The sequence below is a fragment of the Macaca nemestrina genome, chromosome 18 (genome assembly GCF_043159975.1).
Source record: "Macaca nemestrina isolate mMacNem1 chromosome 18, mMacNem.hap1, whole genome shotgun sequence".
NCBI lineage: Eukaryota > Metazoa > Chordata > Mammalia > Primates > Cercopithecidae > Macaca > Macaca nemestrina.
Window position 1 is genome coordinate 49,694,891 of NC_092142.1, and position 25,653 is coordinate 49,720,543.

At 37.3% G+C, this 25,653-nt stretch overlaps 1 protein-coding gene across 3 annotated transcripts in view; it reads left to right on the top strand.

The window, feature by feature from the left end:
* Window positions 1-24,696, top strand: part of LOC105492255 (CYLD lysine 63 deubiquitinase) — a 59,984-nt gene extending 35,288 nt beyond the window's left edge. For all 3 annotated transcript variants that reach the window (XM_071084523.1, XM_071084522.1, XM_011759297.3), the window contains 12 exons: window positions 602-718; window positions 2,424-2,803; window positions 4,010-4,175; window positions 5,100-5,241; window positions 7,056-7,178; window positions 9,592-9,683; window positions 10,521-10,587; window positions 14,292-14,424; window positions 15,331-15,439; window positions 16,244-16,362; window positions 16,922-17,138; window positions 19,073-24,696. In XM_071084523.1, the coding sequence (XP_070940624.1) occupies window positions 602-718; window positions 2,424-2,803; window positions 4,010-4,175; window positions 5,100-5,241; window positions 7,056-7,178; window positions 9,592-9,683; window positions 10,521-10,587; window positions 14,292-14,424; window positions 15,331-15,439; window positions 16,244-16,362; window positions 16,922-17,138; window positions 19,073-19,257 (1,850 nt within the window). In that variant the 3' untranslated portion in view covers window positions 19,258-24,696. The remainder of the gene's footprint in view (window positions 1-601; window positions 719-2,423; window positions 2,804-4,009; window positions 4,176-5,099; window positions 5,242-7,055; window positions 7,179-9,591; window positions 9,684-10,520; window positions 10,588-14,291; window positions 14,425-15,330; window positions 15,440-16,243; window positions 16,363-16,921; window positions 17,139-19,072) is intronic.
* Window positions 24,697-25,653: the final 957 nt, after the last annotated feature.

Genomic DNA, 25,653 nt, shown 5'->3' on the forward strand with positions numbered 1-25,653 from the left:
TAATACTGAGGCAAGGTAATGTCTTGAAATGGCTGTGGCATAGCTACACTTGCCCTCTTACATACAATAAATCCAATCTATAAGAAATAATAGTGCTTGATTTTTTCAAAGATACACGGAATTTGATGACCAAAAATTCCAAAATGTTTAAAACTTAACTATTTTTAAACATAATTTGTGTATCGATTTATATATAGCATTTGAGGATTACCTTCTTTTAAAATAATAGGTTAAATTTGTGAACCAGTGGGTCTATCAAATGAAGCTGGGGAATGGTGATTTTGACATTTAAAAATAAGCTGTGGTACATGGAACAATGACTTAAAGCAGTTCATTTTTTTTAAATGAGTGGACCTTTCTTTTCACTTACTCCTGTTTCCCTCCTATATTGACTTTTGGGCTGAAGAATATTTTTAATATTGCCAAAATGGTTACCAAATTTTTAAAAGCTGAAGACAGTTAAAAAACATATTGTGTTTATATATATTTATTGGTTATGTAAACAGTTATTAACATCATATGCATATTAATTTCTCTTACTAGAAAAACCTTTGATGCTATATTGACTTTATTTTTAAATGAAACTTTTCTTGTTCTATAGGATCTACCTCAGACCCTGGAAATAGAAACAGATCTGAATTATTTTATACCTTAAATGGGTCTTCTGTTGACTCACAACCACAATCCAAATCAAAAAATACATGGTACATTGATGAAGGTAATCTGTAATTTTAGTGCTCTTTATAATGATCCTTTCTTTTTAACTCATCAAATAAAAATGGCTTTTTATAGCAATATTTGTAGTTTTTGGAAACAGAGTAAGTAGACCACTCTTTGTAATATTGCTGAACTAAAATATTGTACACAGTTTGAACTGTACTGCTGTTAAGATTATTAAAATGTTTAAGAAATGGATTAGTAATTTGTTCTTTTCCTTTAACCGATCTATTTAGGGTGGAAGATTTCTGTCTGGTTCCTTCCTGACCTCTTTAAAGCACTCCCTTTTAAAAATTTTATCTTCCCTTGGTCCTGGGACATCATTTTCGTCTAGTTTATTCTTTTCTTTGTTCATTTGTTCAACAAATATTTATTGAGTGCTTATGATTGCCAGGCATTCTTTTAGGCATCAAGATGAAAATGGTGAGAAAAAGTAGACATGGTTCGTGCCCTTTGTGAGTTTGCAGTTAAGTTGTTGAGACAGAAATTAATCAAACAACCACAGACACAGAAGTAGAGTTGCCTTGGTGCTGTGTGCAGTGAAGGTGCGTGATGCTGTGAGAATACACCAAAGATGACTTTTCTCAGCGTCTTGGAGATGTTTCTTTGGGGCAGTGACACATGCTTAGGTTTACCAGAGGATTGACAGATGACAAAGTGAAAGGGGCCAGAACCTCCTCGGGAGAAGAAATAGCATATGGAAAGTGGAAGAATGGAAGCTAGTGTTTGCCAGGCACTGGAACAGAGAAAGAGGCATGACACTCATGAGATGAGAATGGAAAGGCAAACAGGCCTTACTCTGTGGTCTCCCAGCCTTTAGAGTTTTGCCTGCCGCATTTGTCTTTAAGCCACCTGGAGCTGATTTTCGTATAGAGTATGAGTAGGATGCCAGTTTAATTTTTTTTAAACATATGGATAACCAGTTATCTCAACAGCATTTAGTAAGAAGTTCATTCTTCCCTCAATGATCTGCAGTACCTGCCTGTCAAATGTATTAGTCATTTTATGGAAATAGCTTTTGGCCGTGGCTCTCTTTATCATGTGTTTGGTTTCTCTTAAATTACATTGTGTGTTTGTGTTTGTTCTGGCTTTGAACTTCTTATTGTATGTTTGTTTTCTCTCTTCTATTGTTTCTGTTCTTTAGTTTATTCTTCTCTACCTTTTTGGGGGTTATTCTGTTCTTTTAACTTCCCAAGTTGTATGCTGAGTTCATATTTAGCTTTTGTTTTTTTCTGAAATAAGCAATTAAGCCTATAAAATTCCCTTATAAGTATTAATTTAGCCATGTTCCGCAAGGATTCTTTCTTTCTTTGTTTCTTTTTCTCTTTTTTCTTTATTGTTAAAACTTATTATTTCTTTTTTGATCCATTAGTTATTTAGAAGCGTTTCTTAAGGTTTTTGGTATCTTTTTGTACTGCTTTCTCAATTAATTGTATTTTGGACAAAGACTATCACCTATATGATACCCAGTGATGAAGATTTTTTGGTTTGAACAATTGGGTGCCATTGACTGAGGTGCATAAATATGGAGGTGGAGGGAGAAGCGAGAACACTGTTGGAGATAGTAACTTTGTGCCTATGAGAGTACTATTAATAGCAGGGAGGTCAGGTGGGCGGTTGGACTATATCTGTATATTAAGTTTTAGAAATGGAAGACAGAGTCGATATCCTTGAATACATTTCTCTAATTAGGAATAATTTTTTAGTTGCAGAAGACCCTGCAAAATCTCTTACAGAGATATCTACAGACTTTGACCGTTCTTCACCACCACTCCAGCCTCCTCCTGTGAACTCACTGTCCACCGAGAACAGATTCCACTCTTTACCGTTCAGTCTCACAAAGATGCCTAATACCAATGGAAGTATTGGCCACAGTCCACTTTCTCTGTCAGCCCAGTCTGTGATGGAAGAGCTAAACACTGCACCCGTGCAAGAGAGTCCACCCTTGGCTATGCCTCCTGGGAACTCACATGGTCTAGAAGTGGGCTCACTGGCTGAAGTTAAGGAGAACCCTCCTTTCTACGGGGTAATCCGTTGGATCGGTCAGCCCCCAGGACTGAATGAAGTACTTGCTGGACTGGAACTGGTAATTTAACTTGACCCCAAAATTTCAATTTTTTTCTCTATGAGGTTTTATGCAGATTTCACCCTATTATATGCTTTTTGACAAACTGTTTTATTTGTCAGAAAAGCTATCACTGCAGAAGAATTTTCTCGCCATGTTGCCTGACTTCCCTTTGCCACCCCTGAGGCTTGCGACCCACTTGTCCTAATGTTAGTTGATTTACGTTCAAGGAATGAAAGTTGATTTTTAGGCCAATCGATTTAGGCTCCTTATATTAAACCAAATTTAGTAAATCAAACAAATTTGCCATCATCTTTTGTCTTTCTTCTTCAGCCACTTCCCCTGGTCAGTTCTAAGAATTATATCACTGGCTTTAAAATTAATCACCATTTTTAGAGATCTTTTGAGACCTTTGCTAGAGGGAAAGGTTTTCCCTTTAGAGATCAGGAGAACATATCGTTTGATATTTTGTAATCAGGAAAGGAGAAGTTGAGTATGTTTAGCATTTATTTAGAGATGGGGTCTCACTCTATCGCCCAGGCTGGAGTGCAGTAGCACGGTCAGGGCTCACTGCAGCCTTGACCTCCTGGGCTCAAGCTGTTCTCCTGCCTCAGTCACCTGAGTAGCTAGAATACAGACATGCACCACCATGCTTGGCTAGTTTTTTGTATTTTTAGTAGAGACAGGGTTTCGCCATGTTGCCCAGGCTGGTCTCAAACTCCTGGACTCAAGTGATCCGCCTGCCTCGGCCTCCTAAAGTGCTAGGATTATGGGCATGAGCCACCGCACCTGGCCAATTTAAATATATTTCTTTCTTTTTTTTTTTTTTCTTATTTGTTTCCATGCTAGTGAATACTATCTTGTGGGGCACGGCGGGAAGGCAAGAATGAGGATTAAAATAAATAGCCTTCTCCTTCCCTGCCTGTTTTAATGCTTGTAGAAATGGTGCAGGAAAGCCTGTTTAACCAGGGGAGGTTGAAGCATATATTCTGAAAGGAAATACAAGAAGGGCTTTATGCTGGATTAAGGAATTCACTTCTTAAATCAGTAGCTGTGGGCTGAAGCACTGATTACTCAACTCCTTTTTCTTGACGAGGTTCTCAGTACAGGTGCGAAGAGGGAGTGGTGGGAAAGGGTATACTAGAAACAGGTCTTAGAAACCTTAGTTCTTTGTATACTGTCTCTGTAAGGCACGGTATAATGCATATTGAAGCATTTCTTTTTCAGGAAGATGAGTGTGCAGGCTGTACGGATGGAACCTTCAGAGGCACTCGGTATTTCACCTGTGCCCTGAAGAAGGCGCTGTTTGTGAAACTGAAGAGCTGCAGGCCTGACTCTAGGTTTGCATCATTGCAGCCGGTTTCCAATCAGATCGAGCGCTGTAACTCCTTAGGTATTTGGATGCTTTTCGTTTACTTAACAACCTGGAATGACTCTAATTCTAATCTCATATCATGTTATATTAGGTGATGGTGACAGTGTTTTAATATATTTCTTGCCAACTCTCATTAAGCTTTAAATCAGTAAAAATGTTGCATGGTGTATAAGAAAGTTGTTTTAAGAGGGGACATCTTTAAAAAGTATTAGGATGTGTGTTTGGGACTTATAAAGTGAATAATAGTGTGATTTGTTTTTCTCTTCCTGTTGGTGACAGACATTTAGTTTTCAGCAATGCTAGTGGTAGAAATTGAAATGTGACCTTTTTTTTTTTTGACTGACTTCCCTCACAGTATCTTGTTTAAGTACAGCAGTGAGTGTATCTTACAAAGAAATCAGCATTTTGGTGAAGGAAGTAGATTTCAACTGATTGCTGGAGGACAGCTCTCCTCATCACGTGTAATTGGTGGCAGTTTCCTGGTGCTGTTCCTTTCCACTTTTACATAATAGTGAAAAAGCGTCTTGGGGCTTCAGCAGGTGCAAACAGGAAAGCCATCTTTATGAAAAACACTTCTTATTATGTTGAAATAGTACTTTGGAATTTTCATTTTCTTTTCAAACTCAAAAATGAAGCATCTTCAGAGAAATAGTAAAATATTTGGGAAACATATTTTACTTGACAGATGCTTTTTACACATAATACCCTAAAGTGTGTTTTTAAATCTTGGAGGAAATGAAGTTGAAAATGAACAATAGCAGTTTTTATAAGCCAAGTTGAATAGCAGTTAACCAAAGCCTACTTTCCACTTAAAGTTAAGAAACAAATTTTGCATCAAAATACAAAAACATTTTAAAATGAAAAAACATTTATGGGAATACATATTGTAATAGTTTAAAAGAATTCTTTTCATTTACTTTTTAAAAAAAAAAATCTTTTCAGCATTTGGAGGCTACTTAAGTGAAGTAGTAGAAGAAAATACTCCGCCAAAAATGGAAAAAGAAGGCTTGGAGATAATGATTGGGAAGAAGAAAGGCATTCAGGGTCATTACAATTCTTGTTACTTAGACTCAACCTTATTCTGGTAAGTGTAAAATAAATACAATAGGTATAGATAGTGCCATGAGGGCAGGGACGCATATGGGTGTGTGTGTGTGTGCGTGTGTGAGTGTGTGTGCAAGAAACTGCCACCTGCCTCTGAGCAGAGAAACTTGATGACCATGGGTCAGGATTGAAAGGCAAATTTGCTTTTCATGACATACTCCTTGGAAGCTTTTGAATGTCCTCTCATGTTTCTGCATCCAGAAAGGTGAATGATATTGTTACAAATGAAATTGTTACAAATGAAATAGATATACAGAAGGTATCTGAGAAATAGTTGTGCAAGTGTCAAACAACATAACTTGCAGTAAAGCCATTGGCTGTTGTGTGCTGTATTTCTTTTAGTAGGTAAAGGCAGTCATAAAACTACTTTCTTTTAAAAAACGATTTTCAGTAGCAGCACCCTCATATATGCAATTTTTTTCCAAAGTGGAACAACTTAACATTGCAGTATTTTTTTTTTTTTTTTGAGACAGAGTCTAACTCTGTCCCCCAGGCTGTAGTGCAGTGGCACAATCTGGGCTCACTGCAACCTTTGCCTCCCAGGTTCAAGCGATTCTCTTGACTCAGCCTCCTGAGTAGCTGGGATTACTGGCTGCACCACCACTTCCAGCTAACTTTTTTTTTTTTTTTGTATTTTCAGTAGAGATGGGGTTTCACCATGTTGGCCAGGCTGGTCTCGAACTTCTGACCTCAAATTATCTACCTGCCTTGGCCTCCCAAAGTGCTTGGGATTACAGGCATGAGCCACCATGCCCAGCCTTAACATTGCAAGGATCTTTAAGCTCTGGAGATTGAACCAAGAATCTTTAGGTTCTGAGGATTGTAGACTGAGCTAAATTGAGAGTAGCCTGCCAGTTCTGTAGCCAGATGATAAGAATTAGGAAGTTAATATGGGATGTTAACATTTTTAAAGTAGGGAGAATAAAGTGGTGGTCATTTTATTTGCAGAATACTTTGATAAAAACAAGCCTTACAGCATTGATATATTCTTTAGATTTCCTGATAAAAATCTGTATTAGCTAAATTTTCTTTTTCTTTGATACCAGCAAGTTACTGCTGTCACTCATTTTATTTATTTATTTTTTTGAGATGGAGTCTCGCTCTGTCACCCAGGCTGGAATACAGTGGTGCGATCTTGGCTCACTGGAACCTCCGCCTCCTGGGTTCGAGCGATTCTCCTGTCTCAGCCTCCCAAGTAGCTGGGACTTCAGGTGTACTCCATCATGCCCAGCTAATTTTTTTATTTTTAGTAGAGATGGGGTTTCACCATATTAGTTGGGCTGGTCTCAAACTCCTGACCTCAGGTGATTCACCTGTCTCGGCCTCCCAAAGTGCTGGGATTACAGGCATGAGCCACCGCACCTGGCCTGTTAGTCACTCATAAGTGATATTAAGTGAGGCACTGAGTAGTGCTAGCTTCGGGAAGTTGTTTATAAATGATGTCCTCTGTTGTCTGTAATTTGACAGATTTGTAGCCCCTCTTTCAACTTTTGCAAAGAAGTTTTATTTTTTAATATTCTATGGGCACATTGTTATCCTTTAACACCGTTGATCTGCAGTTTGCTTTTTCAGTATTATTGGTATTGCCCTTAACATGGAAAGATCTGTAGGTCCTGATGATTGAACCATGGGCATCTTCACAGGGGTCCTGGTACCTGTGTTAACGAAAAACACAAATTGTTATGTTATTTCTTCTCTAGACTTTACTTCTTTTCCTCTTCTAATTCTTTAAAAAATCTATTCCTTGAAAAATATGTTTATAGCATGAAGAAAAATATCCTTTTTCTTTTGCAGCTTATTTGCTTTTAGTTCTGTTCTGGACACTGTGTTACTTAGACCCAAAGAAAAGAATGATGTAGAATATTATAGTGAAACCCAAGAGTTACTGAGGACAGAAATTGTTAATCCTCTGAGAATGTAAGTAGAAGACATATTGCTATTTTGCCTTTACATGGTGTTCTATTTGCTGTTTTCTGGTATAGTAATTAATTTATACCTTGTCTTCATATAATAAGAGATGGGGGAAAATTAGTTCTCATGGTAAAATATTACATTTTTAAACCTTTGGTCCTTGTACTTTTTTGTTTATTTAATTTCTTAAATCTGATAGCATATTCCATGAAATGATTTAACCCATTTTGCTAGAGTAAACTATAATTTAGCAATTGCAGTACATTTAGGAAAGCTAATACATAATACTTAGAATTCTTATCTTTTGAAATAGTTTATTCCAACACCTCTGCTACAAGTAATCATGCTTATTAGTTAAATTGATATAGTCTAGCTTCTTAAATCTGAAAGAAAAGGAACCAGGGAAATTCTTTATAGAATAGCTAATGTTTAATACTTTGGACTAGCAACAGATGAGATGTATTTTAGTGCCATATTTTTTGGTTAAAGGAATATATTTGGCCTCTTTCCACCTGCCTTAAAAAGGTGATTATTTTTCCATTTCCTACTTTAGGAATTATAAATATGTCTTTTTATGGCCACAGGAAGCAATTTGTAATGGTACAAGCGCAAGTGACAGATATCTAGTAAAGACTTTGAATAAGTGGTAGTAGTGATATGTGATAATGTCACATTATAAAATTTAAACTATGAAGAATTAGGGCGATAGATCATAAAAGAAATTTGCTCATTCAGGAGTATAGAGAGAAAGTGATATAATTTAAAGTCCATATTAAGATAAATTTGAATCCTTTTATATACTGTTCTTATTTATCAATTAAAGTAAGAAATAATTTTATATCAAATTTGAACCAAAAAAGCAGCATACTCAAATACAATGAGCATCCCAAATTATCTGCTATATCACATGACTAGGAAAGTAAATTATAAGAGAATAAATTTCCTCACTTGAATCTTTTGCTTTCCTTAAATTCTGTAATGAATTCTCTAAATGATCTTACCTTTTAAGATAATTGTGAATCTTGATTTTCACATCAATTATTTTATCTTATGCAAATTTTTAAACATACTATTTTTTCCCCCAACTAATTGATACTGGAACAAGACAGGTCAAACCCGAAACTCTAAGGGATGTTACCACCTCCTTCCTTCCTTCCAAAGTACCATAAGTTCATTAATAAACATTCTTTGGATTCTGTTGTTCAACCGGTTAAGCATCATAGTTAATCACACTTTCTTACCCTGTATACAGTAAGAAACTGGTCAGATGCCCTGTTGTGATCAGGATTCCCTGTGTCTGTGTCTGTAGCATTCATATCTGTATATAGCTGACTGGTTTTATTTGGTGCTGAAATCTCTGCTTTTCTTCAGACACTCTGTCTTTTTATACTCGTTTTGTATTCCCAGTGGCTGACAGGTTACATTACTATGTAAGTGGTAGATTCTCAGTCTGCATTGGTTGCAGGAAATGAACGAGTGAATGAATAGTATAAAAAGTGGATATAAAATTAGCTAGTTCTGACTTGTCCTTAGTAAACTTATGGTAGCCACTAAGTTGTCCTCTGAAGCCATTTTTAGAATTACAAATTTAAAGTGATATTAAACTTATTGAATGTGTCTTGCATTCAGACAAAGAAGAGAGAAAATGTCATCATTATGCCAGTTGGTTTGATTGCAGATTTTAGATTTTCAGTTTCTTATAAATTCCTTTTCCCGTTTCCCTTGGTGGCTGTTTCACACTTTACTATTAAAAGGATACTCTCTCTCAAAATTGTATATTCTGCTTTATAAAGTAAATGCTTTAATTTCCCAAGCAAATATTATTTAAAAAATTAGTCACCACAAACTTAAAATAATTTTTGTATTGTATTAGTGTAAGACAGTTACTTGTAGAGCATATAATAGTGTCTAGAATAATTCTGGTTCTAGATGTTTAATTTTGCAAGCTTCAAGAAGAAGTCTGTAATTGTTTTCTTCAAACTAATTGTCTAACATATTGATTTATGACATACCGGAGTTGTATAAGAAATGTGTTGGCTGGGCGCGGTGGCTCACACCTATAATCCCAGCACTTTGGGAGGCCGAGGCAGGTGGATCACTTGAGGCCAGGAGTTCAAGAGCAGTCTGGCCAACATGGTGAAATGCTGTCTCTACTAAAAATACAAAAATTAGCTGGACATGGTAGTGCACGCCTGTAATCCCAGTTACTTTGGTGGCTGAGGCTTGAAAATCTCTTGAGCCTGGGAAGCGGAGGCTACAGTGAGCCAAGATCGGGCCGTTGTACCACTCCAGCCTGAGTGACAGAGTGAGACTCTGTCTCAAAAAAAAAAAAAAAAAAAAAAAAAAGAACTGTGTGATTAAGATGTGTTATATAACTTAATACATGCCAATATCAATTAATAGTTTTTTACTAACATAGATATGGATATGTGTGTGCCACAAAAATTATGAAACTGAGGAAAATACTTGAAAAGGTGGAGGCTGCATCAGGATTTACCTCTGAAGAAAAAGGTGACCATCTTAACTTACATGCATTAAACATAACTGAAGAGCATATTCACATGTCAAAGTATTAACTGAAATGTGTGTCTGTGTAGTTGGGGGGTTTTATTTTAAATTAGAAATTTCTTTTTATGTGATACATGGTTATCTTCCCTTTTTGTAAATTCTTCCTCTCTTCTAAAAGTGATCGATGATGTGGAATAATGAACTCCTTTAAGAAGCTGGCTGGTTCTAGTATACTAAATGCTTAAATAAAAAGTCCTTTCCTTTCCACCCAGCAATGATATTCTCAGTTGTTTCTCTCTTGTGGTGCAGAGTTGCATTGGGTTTTCTACATTTTCCCACTGAGTTTTCCTTGTTATAAAAGGAGTTAGAAAGCTGCTGGCTAGGATTAAGTTTATAGTCAGGGAACAGTGTTTCAATCTCTTCCTAGCTAATGGGCTTACTCAAAGATTCACCACCTGACTTTGAACTTGTCAGCAGCATACTGTAACCAGCTGTAATGTTTAGAGGCTTGCAGGAAAAAACAGGGCATACTTCAGATTGTACTTCACTTACCTTAAACCCCCCAAAAGAAATAACAGCTATTTCATTATGTGCGATCTGTTGCACCCTTTCAAATGTAATAAACTTACAACAAAATTGAAACATAATACTTGATTATAACTTTTAAATGTCTTTTGTGTTTTTCCTTTGTCAGGAAAACTTGAAAACTGTGCTTTTAATTGAAATAATATTGGGTGAATGAAACAGAATTCAGTATTAAAATATGACTGTTAGAAATAAAAAATAAAATGATTTAAAAATTTTGTCTGTGACTTATTTGATTTTTAAATTTTCTCCTAGATCCTGAGGAATTCTTGAATATCCTGTTTCATCATATTTTAAGGGTAGAACCTTTGCTAAAAATAAGGTAACCTTTAAATTGTTCTAGAAGCGTTGGAAAAATAGACAATTCTCATTTCCACTGCCATTGTTCAACAGACATGATTTCCAGAATGATTTCTTAATATTGTATTTGTTTAGGGCTCTTAATAGGCTAGGGGAATATCATGCAAGTTAATTTTATTTGTTGTCCTCGCCACAGTACCATAGTTTACTTGAAGATCAAATCCAATGTAAATTTGTACTATAATTTTTAACCTTAGCGATAAGTATTATTGCATATCATTTTCTTTTGATACTGTATATATATTTTCGTAATTTCAATTAATGAACCTTTTAAGAAAAAAAAATCTTATTCTAACTTAATCAGACACTTCAGGAACACTGTTTTCTGTCTACTCATCACTCAAAAAATTTAGTCTTAAATTAGCTTTCCTGTTCTTAGTTGTATAACTTTGTCTCCCCTCCCCACCCACCATGTTGAATGAAAGCCTTGTTTAATGTAGTAAAGCTCTTAATGAAATGTTCTAAATGACTGAACTTTCCAGGTAGTTTGAATGTTCTCAGTCTAAACAATGAACCTTTTTTACATTTTAGCTTGGGTTTCTCTGTTGAGAATCTTAGTGATATCCTATAGACTTCCCGAAAAGCTAAGCATAGACAAGTACTCTTCCTCATCTCTATGTCTTAAAGTGATACTGTTTGATGCCACTTTTGAATTGATGGGTGAGGACAAGAGAGGAAGGGTGGACAGTGCCATGGCTGTGGTTTGATATTGTTTGGGAAGTTCTAATTAATGAAATGAGACATGATATATAACCATCAAGAGCTCATATTCTCTCTTCAATGATGATAATAGCCATATGTACACCTAAAAAATCCTAGAAAATGACCTAAAAATTACTACAATTAGCAAAAGAATTCATAATTTGTCTACGTAAAATATCCATGGAAAAATCAATAGCATTTCTGTATACCTTCAAGCAGATATGAAAAAGTAATTTCATACTTCATGAAAGTATAAAATACCAAGAAATCAATTTTATTGAGATAGATTTTTTAAAGACTTATACAGAGCTAAAAGGGGTTTGATTAATTAGTGAGAAAGATTGCATTCTGGGTAGGACAATTAAATAATTTAAAGATGATTATGTAATAATTTGCACACAAGCAAGATCTTAACATACTTCAGGAAAGTGGATTTAGAGTTCTCTACAAAATGAAGTGGGCCAAAATCTTGAAGAATGCTTTTAAAATAGATTTCTATTATAAGCTACGAAGGCAAAGCAATAGACTTTAAAATAGTGTGTGATACTAGCATAAGATTAGAAATATGGATCAATGGGGCCAAATGGAAAGCTCAGAAATAGAATTAACTGCATGTAGAATTTCAGTGTCTTATAAGTCAACTTTCAAACAGAAATGGGAAAGGAAAGATATGTTTAGTACATGATGTAGGAAACCTAGAAGGCACTTTGGGAGAAAAAAGTCAATTTGGTTTTTCATTTTAAAGAGATAAATTTCAGATGCTTCAAACAGTTGTTTTCATCCTCTTTACCCCCTTTTCTAGCCTACACACTTATGGAATGTAATACACACCCAGTAATAACATAGGTTGAATACTGCAGTGATCCTCAGAGCGGGTAGGGAGGGATCGGGGCATCTCTGAATATATCTCAGAGTCTGAATGCCTTGTGGGACTTGAAAGGGCCCTGGGAAGTTCTTACACCCCCTGAAGGGTACACTGTCCCCTTTACACCTGCAAACAACCTCTTCATATTGAGAATCACTTTTTAAAGATTATAAATATTCTAAGTTGGCTCTTTTTCCAGAGTAATTCTTCCCCTCCACTAGCATTTCATTTTGACAAGACAGAGTCAGCAGATGCAACAAATAAGATGAGTACCTTAAAAAATCTGAAATAATTAGATAGTCTAAAAGAGACTATAAGATGTTCTTAAATGATTAAAGAGACAAAAGAACTAGATGCCAATGAAACATAAAACAGATTTGATAAACAGAATCAAATAACCAAAGACAGAATCTCCAGAAATAGAAACTATATCATGATGTTACCTCATTGATGCAGTGTGCACAGCTAAAGAGAGAATTGCTCATTGGGAAGACAGAGCTGAAGAAAGTACCCAGAATGTTGCACAAAGGAATAAAGAGTTAGAAAACAAGAGAGCGAGGATAATACACATGGAAGATGGATTCTAACTGGAGTTCCAGAAGGAGATACTAGAGAGAATAGGGAAAAGGCAATGTTTCAACAGATAATAGCTGAAGAATTTTTAGAATTTTTGATAGACTGAAATTCTAAGAATAAAAATATTCAGAATTTCGGAGCAGGAAGAACCAGTACTAAATTACCATTCAGAGACTTACTATAGAATGTACTTCAGTAAAACAAAACTGAGTTTAGAATAAAGGAGTGGGATGCAAGAAACAAGGGAAAGTCAAGAAATTAGTAAATTGTCTTCTCCATCCTCATTTCTGCCTCCTTTCTCTTAGTGTTTGCAATGCACTGCTCCGTTCAATGACCAGCCCTCCTCCCCTGATGCCATTATTATGGTTACAACTACTTAACCTCTACTACTTCCTGGTTTCTTATTTTCCTCTCTTATTTTTTTTTCCTGTAAACTGTTAATTTTCTATGCTTTTTGACTTTCACAGAAAAATTCTGGTCTTTTGTCATAGTCATCAACAACTGATTAAAACATTGGTATAGCATAGCCTTCAGGTTTTTTGATTATCATCTGTTTGTATTTGCTGTGGGTCTCCAGAATCTCCTGTTTTGTTATCAGTTAAGTTTTGTTTATTTGGGGATGTAAGTTGCTTTGGGAAGCTGAGGATTTCTGCAGGCTGATCTCTGAATAGCTGAGTTTTTTTTTTTTTTAAGTGAAAACTATGTTAATATTTCCCGCTAAAAATCTTGAAATCTAGATATAAGTTTAGATATAAACAGTCTAACTTTATATCCAGAAATTGTGCTGAAAAGGTAAATAGTAAACTTAAGGATTATTAGTCCTTCTGGTAGAGTTAGTCTTAAAGACTAATGCCATGCTATAGTAAAATATTTAGAAGGAAAGATGCTGAAAATATAAGAGTAACACTATGATTGGCATATGGTAGGTGCTTACTTGGTATTTGTTGAATAAACGAGTGACTATCAGCATGCTTTAGCGGAAAGAATGGTAAGCAGCAGTTAGGGCCTCTGGGTTCTGTACTCAGCTCTGCTTTTGACTTGCTGAGAAGTCATTCTCCTTCCCTAGATCTCAGCATCTTCATTTTAGAAATGAAAAGTTTGGTCTAGAAGGTCTGCTAAGAATGTGTCACATCCAGGCATATAATAATTTATATTCAGGCATTAAATACAGTTTGCTGCTTTCTAGATTTGGGCAGTGAAATTGCACTAAGTGATTTACCTTTTGGTTAGTTCTGTTCACACAGTGCTTCTTGATTGGGATTATTATTCCATTATTATTTTCCTAATCACTAAGAGAACTTTCCAATCTAAAAACTAAACAAATCATGTATAAGGTCTTGTGCCTAAGCACATTTAATTATTTTATTCAAATCATTTATTTCCCTCTGTTGTTCTGACTATCCAAAGCTACACCATCAATTTTATGATTTTTCTGTTCTCAAATACTGCTGGGACAACTTCACGTTTTGATTTAAGCATTTAATAAATAGGTCGTATGTATTTTTTTCTCTGCATGTTTTTAGATCAGCAGGTCAAAAGGTACAAGATTGTTACTTCTATCAAATTTTTATGGAAAAAAATGAGAAAGTTGGAGTTCCCACAATTCAGCAGTTGTTAGAATGGTCTTTCATCAACAGTAACCTGAAATTTGCAGAGGTTAGTGCTACTTGTCTGTGGCATTTTATATGAAAGTCTGTGGGAGTCTTAAGACTTTTGGTAGATTCAGTGTCTATTGATTTTAACTAGCTGAGAACAGTTTGAAACACAAACTGTTAAGAAACATAAATTTTAAAAAGTATGCAGTGTTTCAACTTTGCCTTTACAGAAAATGTCTTAGAATTAAGATTGAATTTTTTGGATTTCTGCTGCCAAAGAAAACACCAAGCTAATTTGTGTAACTTGAAAAATTTTAGGTAGTTTAAAGCAAAAGGAGACATGTTTTTTTAAATGCCATTTTACCCAAGCATATTACCCAAATATATCAAAATGTAGTGTGTCCTTTCCCCCTTCATTAAGAGACAAAATGTCTATAAATTCATTTATATTTGCCAAAGAACAAGGGATAGAAATGATTTTTCTTTTATTGTCTAAGAATCGCCATAATTTTAATAGTATATGCTTGTGGTTTATTTTGATTGTATTCATTTCTGAAATCATTTTTGATAAAACCTGAAAAGCCACAGTTATTTATTTGTTGAAATATAATGAGCAGTCTCCTTCTGTGATGATATTTTCTGTATCATATTTGCAAAAACAGCCTTTCCAAAACCTTTAATAAATATAAACCCAAATAAAATGCCATGATTTTATCTGAGACCCAAGATTATTGAACTTCGTAACCTCGAGGTGCTAGTGTGTCCCTGCGATCATGAGCCACTTGAAGACCTGTGGCTTGTTGGTGTCCTGTGTCCACAGCCCATGGTGACATATGGATCCTATTTCGTAGGACACCAATATTAAGGCAGAACTCACTGTTTTGTTTGACAGCCATGACTATTTTGGTTTCATAGGGAAAAGTTTTTTTTAACACTTTGATTCTAAAAATATCCGTCTTTTTTATAGGCACCATCATGTCTGATTATTCAGATGCCTCGATTTGGAAAAGACTTTAAACTATTTAAAAAAATTTTTCCTTCTCTGGAATTAAATATAACCGATTTACTTGAAGACAGTAAGTATGAGATTTTTTTAGTTTGTTTTGTTGGTTTTGTGGAAATTGTCAGATAATTCCCATCAGTTGTGGGTTAGACTCTAACTGGACACAGTATTTCCCAAGGCAATTGAGCATCTGAAGAGCCTGGAAAAAATGAAACCAGTCATTTTATTTCTAGGACTTTATTCTGAGAAAATAGAAATGAAAATAATTTGATATGCAAACATACTTATTATCATATGATTAAGAAATTAGAAACAACTTGAATATTAACCAGAGGAGTGTGTATCTAACAATTACACTACTGCCATTAAAATTCATGGTTTTGAAGACCAGTGTGTATGAAAATGGTCATGGTGTAATATTAAGTGGAAAGGTAAGTACATTGATATGTTCTACAAAAGGGGCCATATATATACACACACACACATATATACTTATGTAAATATTCAGATACGAAATTATTAGAGAAAATTCATAATCATATTGACAGTGGTTATCTCCTGCCAACTGAAATTGTAGATGCTTTTAGTTTTCTCCTTTATACTTTCTTGTATCTTTGAATTTTCATCAATGGGCATGTTATAATGAAGGGGAAAACACTCTAGGAGACACTATTTAGAAAAATTACTTGGTCTGATAAAATGTTTTTAAAGATATTTCAGATACTAACTGAGAGCTTAAGTGGATGGAAGAGAAAGAGACTTTTTTGAAGCCATGAACATTATCCTTTTTACAGGCTAACTTTTCTTTACATCTTCTTAATGAAAGAAAACATTTTTTAAAGCCCTCTTAACTTCCCTCCCCCTCCCCACATTTCAGCTCCCAGACAGTGCCGGATATGTGGAGGGCTTGCAATGTATGAGTGTAGAGAATGCTACGACGATCCGGACATCTCAGCTGGAAAAATCAAGCAGTTTTGTAAAACCTGCAACACTCAAGTGAGTTTCCCTTCACTTAATGGATTAACTTTTGTTGAACAGTAACTTATTTATAGTTGAAAACAGAATGCTGGTTTTGGACAGTTTTTAAAATCATAATTAACAGTTAAAAATTCATAATAAAATTGTATTGCTTTTGCCTTTTCTGTTTACTTGAGAGCTGTTGGTGAAGTACTTGATTACTATGAGTAAGGGATGCATTTAACAAGAGTAAGGAAGCCCATTCACTTGACACGTTGAGTTTCGCTCATCAATGACATGTTTGTTTTTGGGTGTTTTTGTTTTTGTTTTTTCAAGACTGAGTCTTGCTCTAATGCCCAGACTGGAGTGCAGTGGCATGATTTGGCTCACTGCAACCTCTGCCTCCCGGGTTCAAGCCATTATCCTGCCTCAGCCTCCCGAGTAGCTGGGATTACAGGTGCCCGCCACCACATCCAGCTAATTTTTGTATTTTTAACAGAGGCAGGGTTTCACCATCTTGGCCAGGCTGGTCTTGAACTCCTGACCTTGTGATCCACCCACCTCAACCTAATGATATTCTTTTCATGGTCCATTTTAGGTCCACCTTCATCCCAAGAGGCTGAATCATAAATATAACCCAGTGTCACTTCCCAAAGACTTACCTGACTGGGACTGGAGACACGGCTGCATCCCTTGCCAGAAGATGGAGTTATTTGCTGTTCTCTGCATAGAAACAAGCCACTATGTTGCTTTTGTGAAGTATGGGAAGGACGACTCCGCCTGGCTCTTCTTTGACAGCATGGCCGATCGGGATGGTACTGAAAATGCCTTTCTTCTGCATGTGGCACTGGGTTCTGGTTTGTAGTGGGGGCGGTTTATAGTGGGATCACCTGTTCTGAGTGACATGATATTTTCCGAGAAAATCCTTTCAGGATTATTCTGGTGACAACAGTCTTATGTCTTGGATTGCATTAACAACCTTGCTAGCTGAACTAAGGAATAATATTATTGTGTGTGTGTGTGTGTGTGTTTTTTTCTTTTTTGAGATGGAGTCTCACTCCGTTGCCCAGGCTGGAGTGCAGCGGCATGATCTTAGCTAACTGCAACCTCCACCTCTCAGGTTCAAGCAATCCTCCCACCTCAGCCTCCTGAGTAGCTGGTACTACAGGCAGATGCCACCATGCCTGGCTAATTTTTGTATTTTTAGTAGAGATGGGCTTTTGCCATTTTGCCCAGGCTGGTCTCAAATTCCTGGCCTCAAGTGATTCACCCTCCTTTTCCTCCCGAAGTGCTGGGCTTACAAGAGGAGCTGGTGCGCCCAACCTCATATTGTTGTGATATTTTGACATGCATATGCTCTTTTTTAAAAAAAGAATCCTGGAAGTCTTATTTCAGCCCTGAGGGATCTTATTTCCAGCTTTGTTGTCTTCCTTCAGGCCCCTCTCATTTTTGTAGGAGCCACGGTAGCTGTTTATTGAGCACCATTAAGTCATTCTGCCTAAATCCGGGCAAGATGGGGATTATTCCTGTTTTTCTGTTATTAAAGCTGAGGTTTAAGGTGCTTGAGGTCATGTAGTTTGTGTTTAACTCAGTCTTTCTGATCTCAGTGCTTATGTTTTTTATACTAAACCATGTTATCTTCCAGTTGCCAAAAGCTGACAGCAGAAGTAAACAAACATCCTCTTTAGAAAAGTAAAGCCTCTTTTGCATGTAGTATGTTTCTCCATGAGGTGGGGAATAGGCTGCACTTGCCAGGCCACTTTCTAGGATGCTTAATCATTATTTAACTAATGCTTAACGAATGCCAGGGGGGATAGTGGGTTTCAGGTAAGAAATGTTTGTTAAAGCAGCCCTGCCTCTCCCTATAAGGAGTTTGCAGGTTAAGACCAGGCCTGGGCAAGGTTGTGAGGTGTGACTCTCATGTTCCTTCATTCTTACACCCTATTTTTCCTTCAGCTGCTCTCTCAGGTCCAGCCCCCACGATCTTCTGGCGTGGCCCTCCAGTAGCCTAAGACATTCCCTGTGGCAGCCTCTTAAACAGAGGCCCAGGCCCTAGACCAAGAGTTCTCCACCTTTTCTCAGTTCTCTGATGCTTGAGGGATCCCAGCCCCATCTGTAGATGTGCCCCCAACCCAGTTAACATTTGTACTGAACAGCGTAGCGCAACAGCATAGGTTTGGAAAAGCCACTGAGCTAACCCAGAGGAGCCTTTCCTGGAATCTCTGAAGTCACACCCCAGAGCACCTTTATCGGGGCCTGGTCATGTGTCAGACAAACTCTTAGATTTGGGTAAGGATGTGTTTCAAGTGTAGGGAGCTACAATAGTGTTCATTTGACTAGATCTGTTCCTAATCGGACAGTCTCCTGGTGAAGTGTGCTGGGTGACTTGTGTCTGGGAGGAAATGAAATGTGAAGAACGGAGTGTTGTCTACATATGTATTGATAACATGATTCCCTGAGTGACTACAGAGAGAAGTCTGGAAAGTAGGTTTGGGGCTTACCTCAGAATTCATGTGTACCAGGTTTATTTTACCAGGTTTATTCACTGTTGAACCCAGAATCCTTTCAGAAACCAAGAAATGAGAATATGTCAAGAATTAAAGAAGGCTTTCACTTCCAGAAATCAGAAGAAAAATAAAGGCTTTTAGAGCCTGAAATTAGCTTTTTGGAAATGATAGGATTGTAAAATCACTGGCAAAAGGGTTTAGAACTTGACTGCCCTATAAAGAGTTCTTCCTCTGTGCCATAGGTGGTCAGAACGGCTTCAACATTCCTCAAGTCACCCCATGCCCAGAAGTAGGAGAGTACTTGAAGATGTCTCTGGAAGACCTGCATTCCTTGGACTCCAGAAGAATCCAAGGCTGTGCGCGAAGACTGCTTTGTGATGCGTATATGTGCATGTACCAGAGTCCAACAATGAGTTTGTACAAATAACTGGGGTCATCGGGAGAGGCGAAGAAACTGAAGGCAGAGTCCTAACGTTGCATCTTATTCAAGCTGGCAGTTCTGTTCCACGTCCATTGCCGGCAATGGATGTCTTTGTGGTGATGATCCTTCAGAAAAGGATGCCTGTGTTTAAAAACAAATTGCTTTTGTGTCCCTGAAGTATTTAATAAGAAGCATTTTGCACTCTAGAAAGTATGTTTGTGTTGGTTTTTTAAGAAGTCTAAATGAAGTTATTAATACCTGAAGCTTTAAGTTAAGTGCATTGATCATATGATATTTTTGGAAGCATACAATTTTAATTGTGAAAGTTTAAAGCCTCTTTTAGTCCATTGAGAATGTAAATAAATGTGTCTTCTTTATGGACCAAGGATATGAAATCATTTTTCCTTTGTAGCTAACGGTTGCCTTGAGGAAGAAATAATTTGGTTTTATTAAGAGTCTACTCTCAATCCAGTTATTAAAGATGTACTGAGTTTGATTTGTTAATCCTTTCTATATACTGCTGATCCTTGCATGTCTACAATCTGCTCAGTTTTTCTGTGTTTCTGCAATAGTGGTCAGAAAAATACTTAAATTCCCTTAATGGTGTTGTTTTCTATTTGTTCTGGTTTTGAGATAAATGAGTGATTCTGTCTCAAAATGTCCATTTTTGAAGTGATTTTCCTGGAGGATTAGGGTATTTAGCAGTTGAAGCTCTTCATTCATAGTAGTTACTGTCAGCTAACAGGTTTTTTTAAGGCTTTTAACTATTAATATTTTATGGAATGGGGCAAAGTAAATTGATGAAAGAATTGGAGTGATAAGTAAATAGTCCTATACAAACATACAGGCCATCAAAGGATGAATTTGGCGTATAGAATTATTACAATTTCCTGAAAGAGATGGATATTTAAACCTCTATTATTTTAGACAAGATTGTCCAGAACTTAAGTTTGATCTGTCAGCCAGTACTCCCATTAAATTCAGTGTGGTTTCACTTGAGATAATCAGATATGTCATTGAAATGTTAGCAGCAGCTTCATCCTCCTTCTGACTAAAGTAAGTAGAAATGGGATGTTTTGTTTAATAATAGCCATAGTGTGTGTTTAGACCACAGTGGATGTTGTAGACTAGGACCATAGATTATACATGTCAGTGCAGTGGAATGTGCATTCTCTGAGTGTTGTTTTGTGGTATCATTGTCTTTCCTGAATGACTTTCTAACTGTGCAGAAAGGCAGAAAAGTCATCACAAGTATATGGCATATGACTTTATAAAATATTTAATGTGAAAAAAGTGGAAAGAATCTTTATAAACCCTGCAATTACTTTTTTAAAGGCACTTTTGTTCTTTGGTTTTGTCATTCCATTTTGCTAATATTTACTAGCTTTATAAATTACAGTAAGGTACAAAAACTCATCTTGTAATTTTTTCATTTTTGAAATGAAAAAGTACATATATTTTGCACAAGGTTTTATACTGCTAAGTGCTTGGTTGGGTTAGATCGGGGTGAGGCTGAGGGACTCTGGGTTTAGGGCTAGCCCTGCCCCCAACCCCCTTGGGTAAAATAAAGGGTGTGGGGTACAAGACTTGTAAGGCCTTTTCTAGCTCTGACCACCTAGAAGTCCAGTCACCCTGTAATAAATATGTGTTGAATGCAGAAATGGATGAATGAGCTTGTCAATGTGATTTTAAAAAATTGACTACCTGGAGGAATGATTAGGAATCTAAATGCAGCCAGCCCTCGGTATCTGCAGGTTTCTTATCCATGGATTCAACCAACTGCAAATGGACAATATGATTTTTTTAAAAAATCCATATTTTTAAAAATCCGTAAATAAAATACGGATTTTGAAAATTCGTATCTGTATTGAACATGTACAGACTTTTTTCTTGTCATTATTTTCTGAACAATACAAGAACTCTTTATGTAGCATTTACATTTAGTAGGTATTATAAGTAATTTAGAGATGATTTAATTAAAATATATAGGAGGATGTGTGGCAGTTATATGCAAATTCTGTACCATTTTATATCAGAGAATTGAGCATCTTCAGATGTTGGTATCTGCAGGGATCCTGGAACCAAACCCCTGCAGATACTGAGGGCTGACGATCTAGGTGAGACTGGATTTAACAGTTGGAAAAAAAATAAATAAAGGAGAGAGAAGACAGTTCCTTTCCTGTAGAAATTAAAACGAAATACAAGTTGAGGAAGCTCTGCTACCCAGCCTGTCATGGTAGAGGACTTGAAGACCTGTTTGGATGGACACCTGGTTTCAGGCGTGGAGACTGTCTTAATTGGGAGGGCCTCATCCATAAGTGATTTCTGGTGACATCTTCAGGTGGCGCTTGCCGTCTTTTTAACATTACTTGGGGAGGGAGTGCTCCTCAGGGGATGCCAGGGCCAGCTCTGGTGGTTCCTGGGGAGGCTGCGTCCTTCCCTGCTTCTGAGTATCATGAGGCAGCAGGAAGGTTCCCCCCGCACCTGTCTGTCCTGGCTCCCTCTGGGTAGCCCCTCCTGTTCCGCACTTCAGTACAGCCTGGATTCTCAGGAGGGACATAGTTGGAGCCAGGCTGCATGGCGCGGGGGCTGATGTGCCTGCTGGTTATTTAATTTTTAGCCTTAAGTTTTCTTCAATATTTTCCTGTTGACTTTTTAAAGGTTTTGGTTATCTTTTATTCCTTATCTACAATCAAGATGACAATATAATTGAATTATCTCATTTATAACATGGTTCATGATTCATGATTACAAGTAGAAAATATGTCATATTCCTCATCTCCAAATAAGTGTGTGTGTGTGTGTGCGCGCGCGGTGGAGAGGGAGAGAGTGGGGAAGGAGAGCAATGTTATCATATATAGAGAGGCTAAATGTGCCCCATCCCTCACTGTCAGCTTTATAAAGGAGTTAGACTCCATCCGCAGAAGAATGTTTTATAAGACTAGGAAAACACATTGAAAACTAGGAAAAACAGCAACAAAAATCAACTAAATATGTTGTTACTGTTGCTAAGGATTTTCTCCTTAGAATAATTTAGGATTTTCAAAAATTGCTGTTTGCCAAATACTGTAGATAAACGGCCAGGTTCTTCCTATCCCTAGGATTCCTTTTTTTTTTTTTTTTTTTTTTTTTCTTCACAGATTTTGAGAACAAGGGGGAGACATAGTATGGAAGATTAAGATTCCATTAATCTTACAGAACTGTGTTGTCACCCAAATTCCTGCTTGTTTGAACATGACATCTTCATAGATTCAGGATTCACTAACCTCTATAGCTGGTTCTTGAAAATTATCTGGCCAGATAGTTTTGCATCTGCTTGGATGATTGTAGACTGAGATGTGAATGGAGGATAAAGTATTAGGCCTTCGCTGAGTGACTGCCAACCAAGAAGTATTTATCGGACACTTACTAGGTACCTAGGATTGTATCAGAGGGAATATGAGATGTGTCCCTGCCCTACCTAGTTTTGATGACAGAATATCTATTAAAGGCTACTTAGCTGAAGGGTAAGGGTGACAGGTGTAGGGGAAGCTTTGGGAGGTGGTGTGGTGTGATGGAAAAAGTGGCAGAGTAGGGACGAGAGACTTGCATTCTAGCCCTGTTTCTGTCACTTGTTCTGTACACTTAGACAACAGCTTGCCCTCTTGAGCTTTAGTTTCCTCCTCTGCATAATGAGAGGGTTAGACTACTGAATTTTATAGGAAAAACATACAAATTCCTGGGTCCCAGGCCATGCCTGCTGAATCCGACTGTTCAGGAAGAGGCCTAGGAAATCTGTGAGGGAAGGCTCCCCAGGGGAATGTCGTGACCAGCCAGGTATGAAATCTGCTAACTGGAAGATCTCAAAGGTTCCTTCACTTTTTGTGATTTTGTGATCATGTAACGTTACTGTATTATTCTACATAAACGTGGGTACTTGGATGTTTATCATACTGTTTCTCTGTGTTTACATACTAATTTATGTAAGAAATGCATTTTAGTCTGTGTACCTCAACCTGCTGTTTCCTAGAGGTGTTAGTAGTCTTTGAATACAAATAAGACTTAAGAGGATATTTGATGTTATTTACCTGGGTATTTTCTTTCCCTTTTATTTATTTAGAGGAAATTGAGATTCTAGGAGTCAAAAAAATGAAAACAAAATCCTTAGGCAAAGTTAAAGAAAAAAATTACATTATTTCTTACTATTTGCTACTTTATAATGAAAATTTTAAAATTATATGAGAAAATTTTTCTCTGGGATAACAAATCCTTGTCATAAAGTGAGAGGTCTTTTTAAAGTAGGTAGGCTATAAGGCCTGTAATTTAAAATAATACCCCTTTCTCTAGGGGTTGGTGCAATTCTCCATTAATGAAGATAATATTTGAATTCCTCCAAGCAGGGGAGGAGTCGGGGAGGAGAAAGGGATGTTAAAATGAAAACTCACGTGCAAAAGAGGAGGTGGAGGAAGAAGGAATGTGAACCCCTTAAAGCAGATGTGTGCGGGGCCATATGAAGGCCAGGATTCTGCGGGTGTCAGGGGGTTTCCCCTCTTGACAGAGACTGGGGTTTTAGACTGAGGCTTCCTACAGGGAGTTCGCATTGCACCTCTCCGTTCCCCTTTCAGACCTCTTTTTGGGGAGAAGAGATGGGAGGAGGGGAGAAAGACAGTTCGTCTTATTCTCAATGCTGGAGCAGCTGAAGGTTTTCTCTTGAGTCAGGATGCAGGGGCAACACATTAACCAGCCAGTGTGGCCAAGGATAGTGGAAGAGTGGGAAAGGAAGGCCTTCCTCCCCCGTGATGGTAGCATCCATCAGTCTCTGTAGCCAGGTTACTCAAGAACCCCATTTGATTTCCTGGCCCTTTGCCTTGGCAGTGATGGCATTTTTATTTCACTGTGTTTTAAAGTCTTCATTTATTTTTATAACATGGGTTAGGGAGAAGGGCCACTCATGGAGGGATCGTCCTTTCAAGCACCACAGCTTCAGATATAATTAGCATTTTTAAATACTGTCCACTTTAACTTAAACATTTCTAGAGGGAGTATATTGGAGACTCAACTGCCCTTGGTTTTAGTTTATAAAATGGCCTAGTACTGTGGAATTTTAATTTTAGAAAGTCTTAGCATCAGATCATAAACATTCATTAAAAGAACTCACATCCCATTTGAAACTTCCCAGGGGAGTTGCGATTCTTAGTAGATAGGTAGAAAGGGGCTCATTTTCTACGGCATTTCCCATTTCTAGTATCTTGTTCAGCATGTTTTATTTTTATTTTTTGTCTGCAGAACATCCTATATTTATGAGAACATTCTTTAAGAAGACCACCACATAGAATACCCCTTCCTATCAGCTCACTCTGATTTAGCCTTAATTTTGTTAAATTTTTTAGAGATGAATGAAGTGCTGCTGTGGAAAGAAATGTACATATACTATTTCTGTATCATTAAAATTACATTTTTATGGTTCCTTTTGCTGGATTTCTTTGGGAGAAGGGTTTTGGGTTATGAGAAAGCTGGAATTGGGTCTCTGCAACACTTTAAGTTTTTGCTGTGGTAAGATTTCTTTGAGGAAATGCTTTACCCGGCCATATCTCTGTTTCTTGATCAGGCCTCTACCACCATTACAATTGCTTCAGAAAACCTCACACACTTACCCTGTTCTGGGAGATGTGCCAGTGGCATTATGGTGCTGTGTGGCTTCTTGATCTAGCCGAGTATTTCTGACCTCTGATGCTCGTTAAAACTCAGCTGCTCCAGCCTCCACACCACTCCAACCAGAAGCTGTCCCCCGCTGCTTCATTCCATCATCTATAAACATGAACCCAACACCGTTGACTAAGGAGCAGTGTGTCTCATTCTTTTTTCTTTTTTTTTTGAGATGGAGTCTCGCTTTGTCGCCCCAGTTGAAGTGCAGTGGTGTGATATTGGCTCACTGCAATGTCTTGTCTTTCAGGTTCCAGTGATTCTCCTGCCTCAGCCTCCCGAGTAGCTGGAATTACAGGCGTGCGCCACCATGCCCAGCTAATTTTTTGTGTTTTTAGTAGAGACAGGGTTTCACATGTTGACCAGGCTGGTCTCGAACCCCTGACTTCGAGTGATCTGCCTGCCTGGGCCTCCCAGAGTGCTGGGATTACAGGTGTGAGCCATCACGCCTGGCCAGTAGCGTGTCCCATCCTACTACAGCTGCCACAGAGGCAGTTAAATATTTTACTTTTTTGTGATGACCAGAGGAATGGTCACATGATGTACTGTGGACTGAAATTCCTACTTTGGTCTTCTTTTAGGTAACAGATCAACCCTCCTTGGAAATTATTTGGAGTTTAAGTCACTTAATGTGCCATGATAGGAAAGCTAGAATGGTCTGAGTTTGTAATAGTGGTATTAACAGTACATTGAAGAACATTTCTGTTTCAGAACCCCATG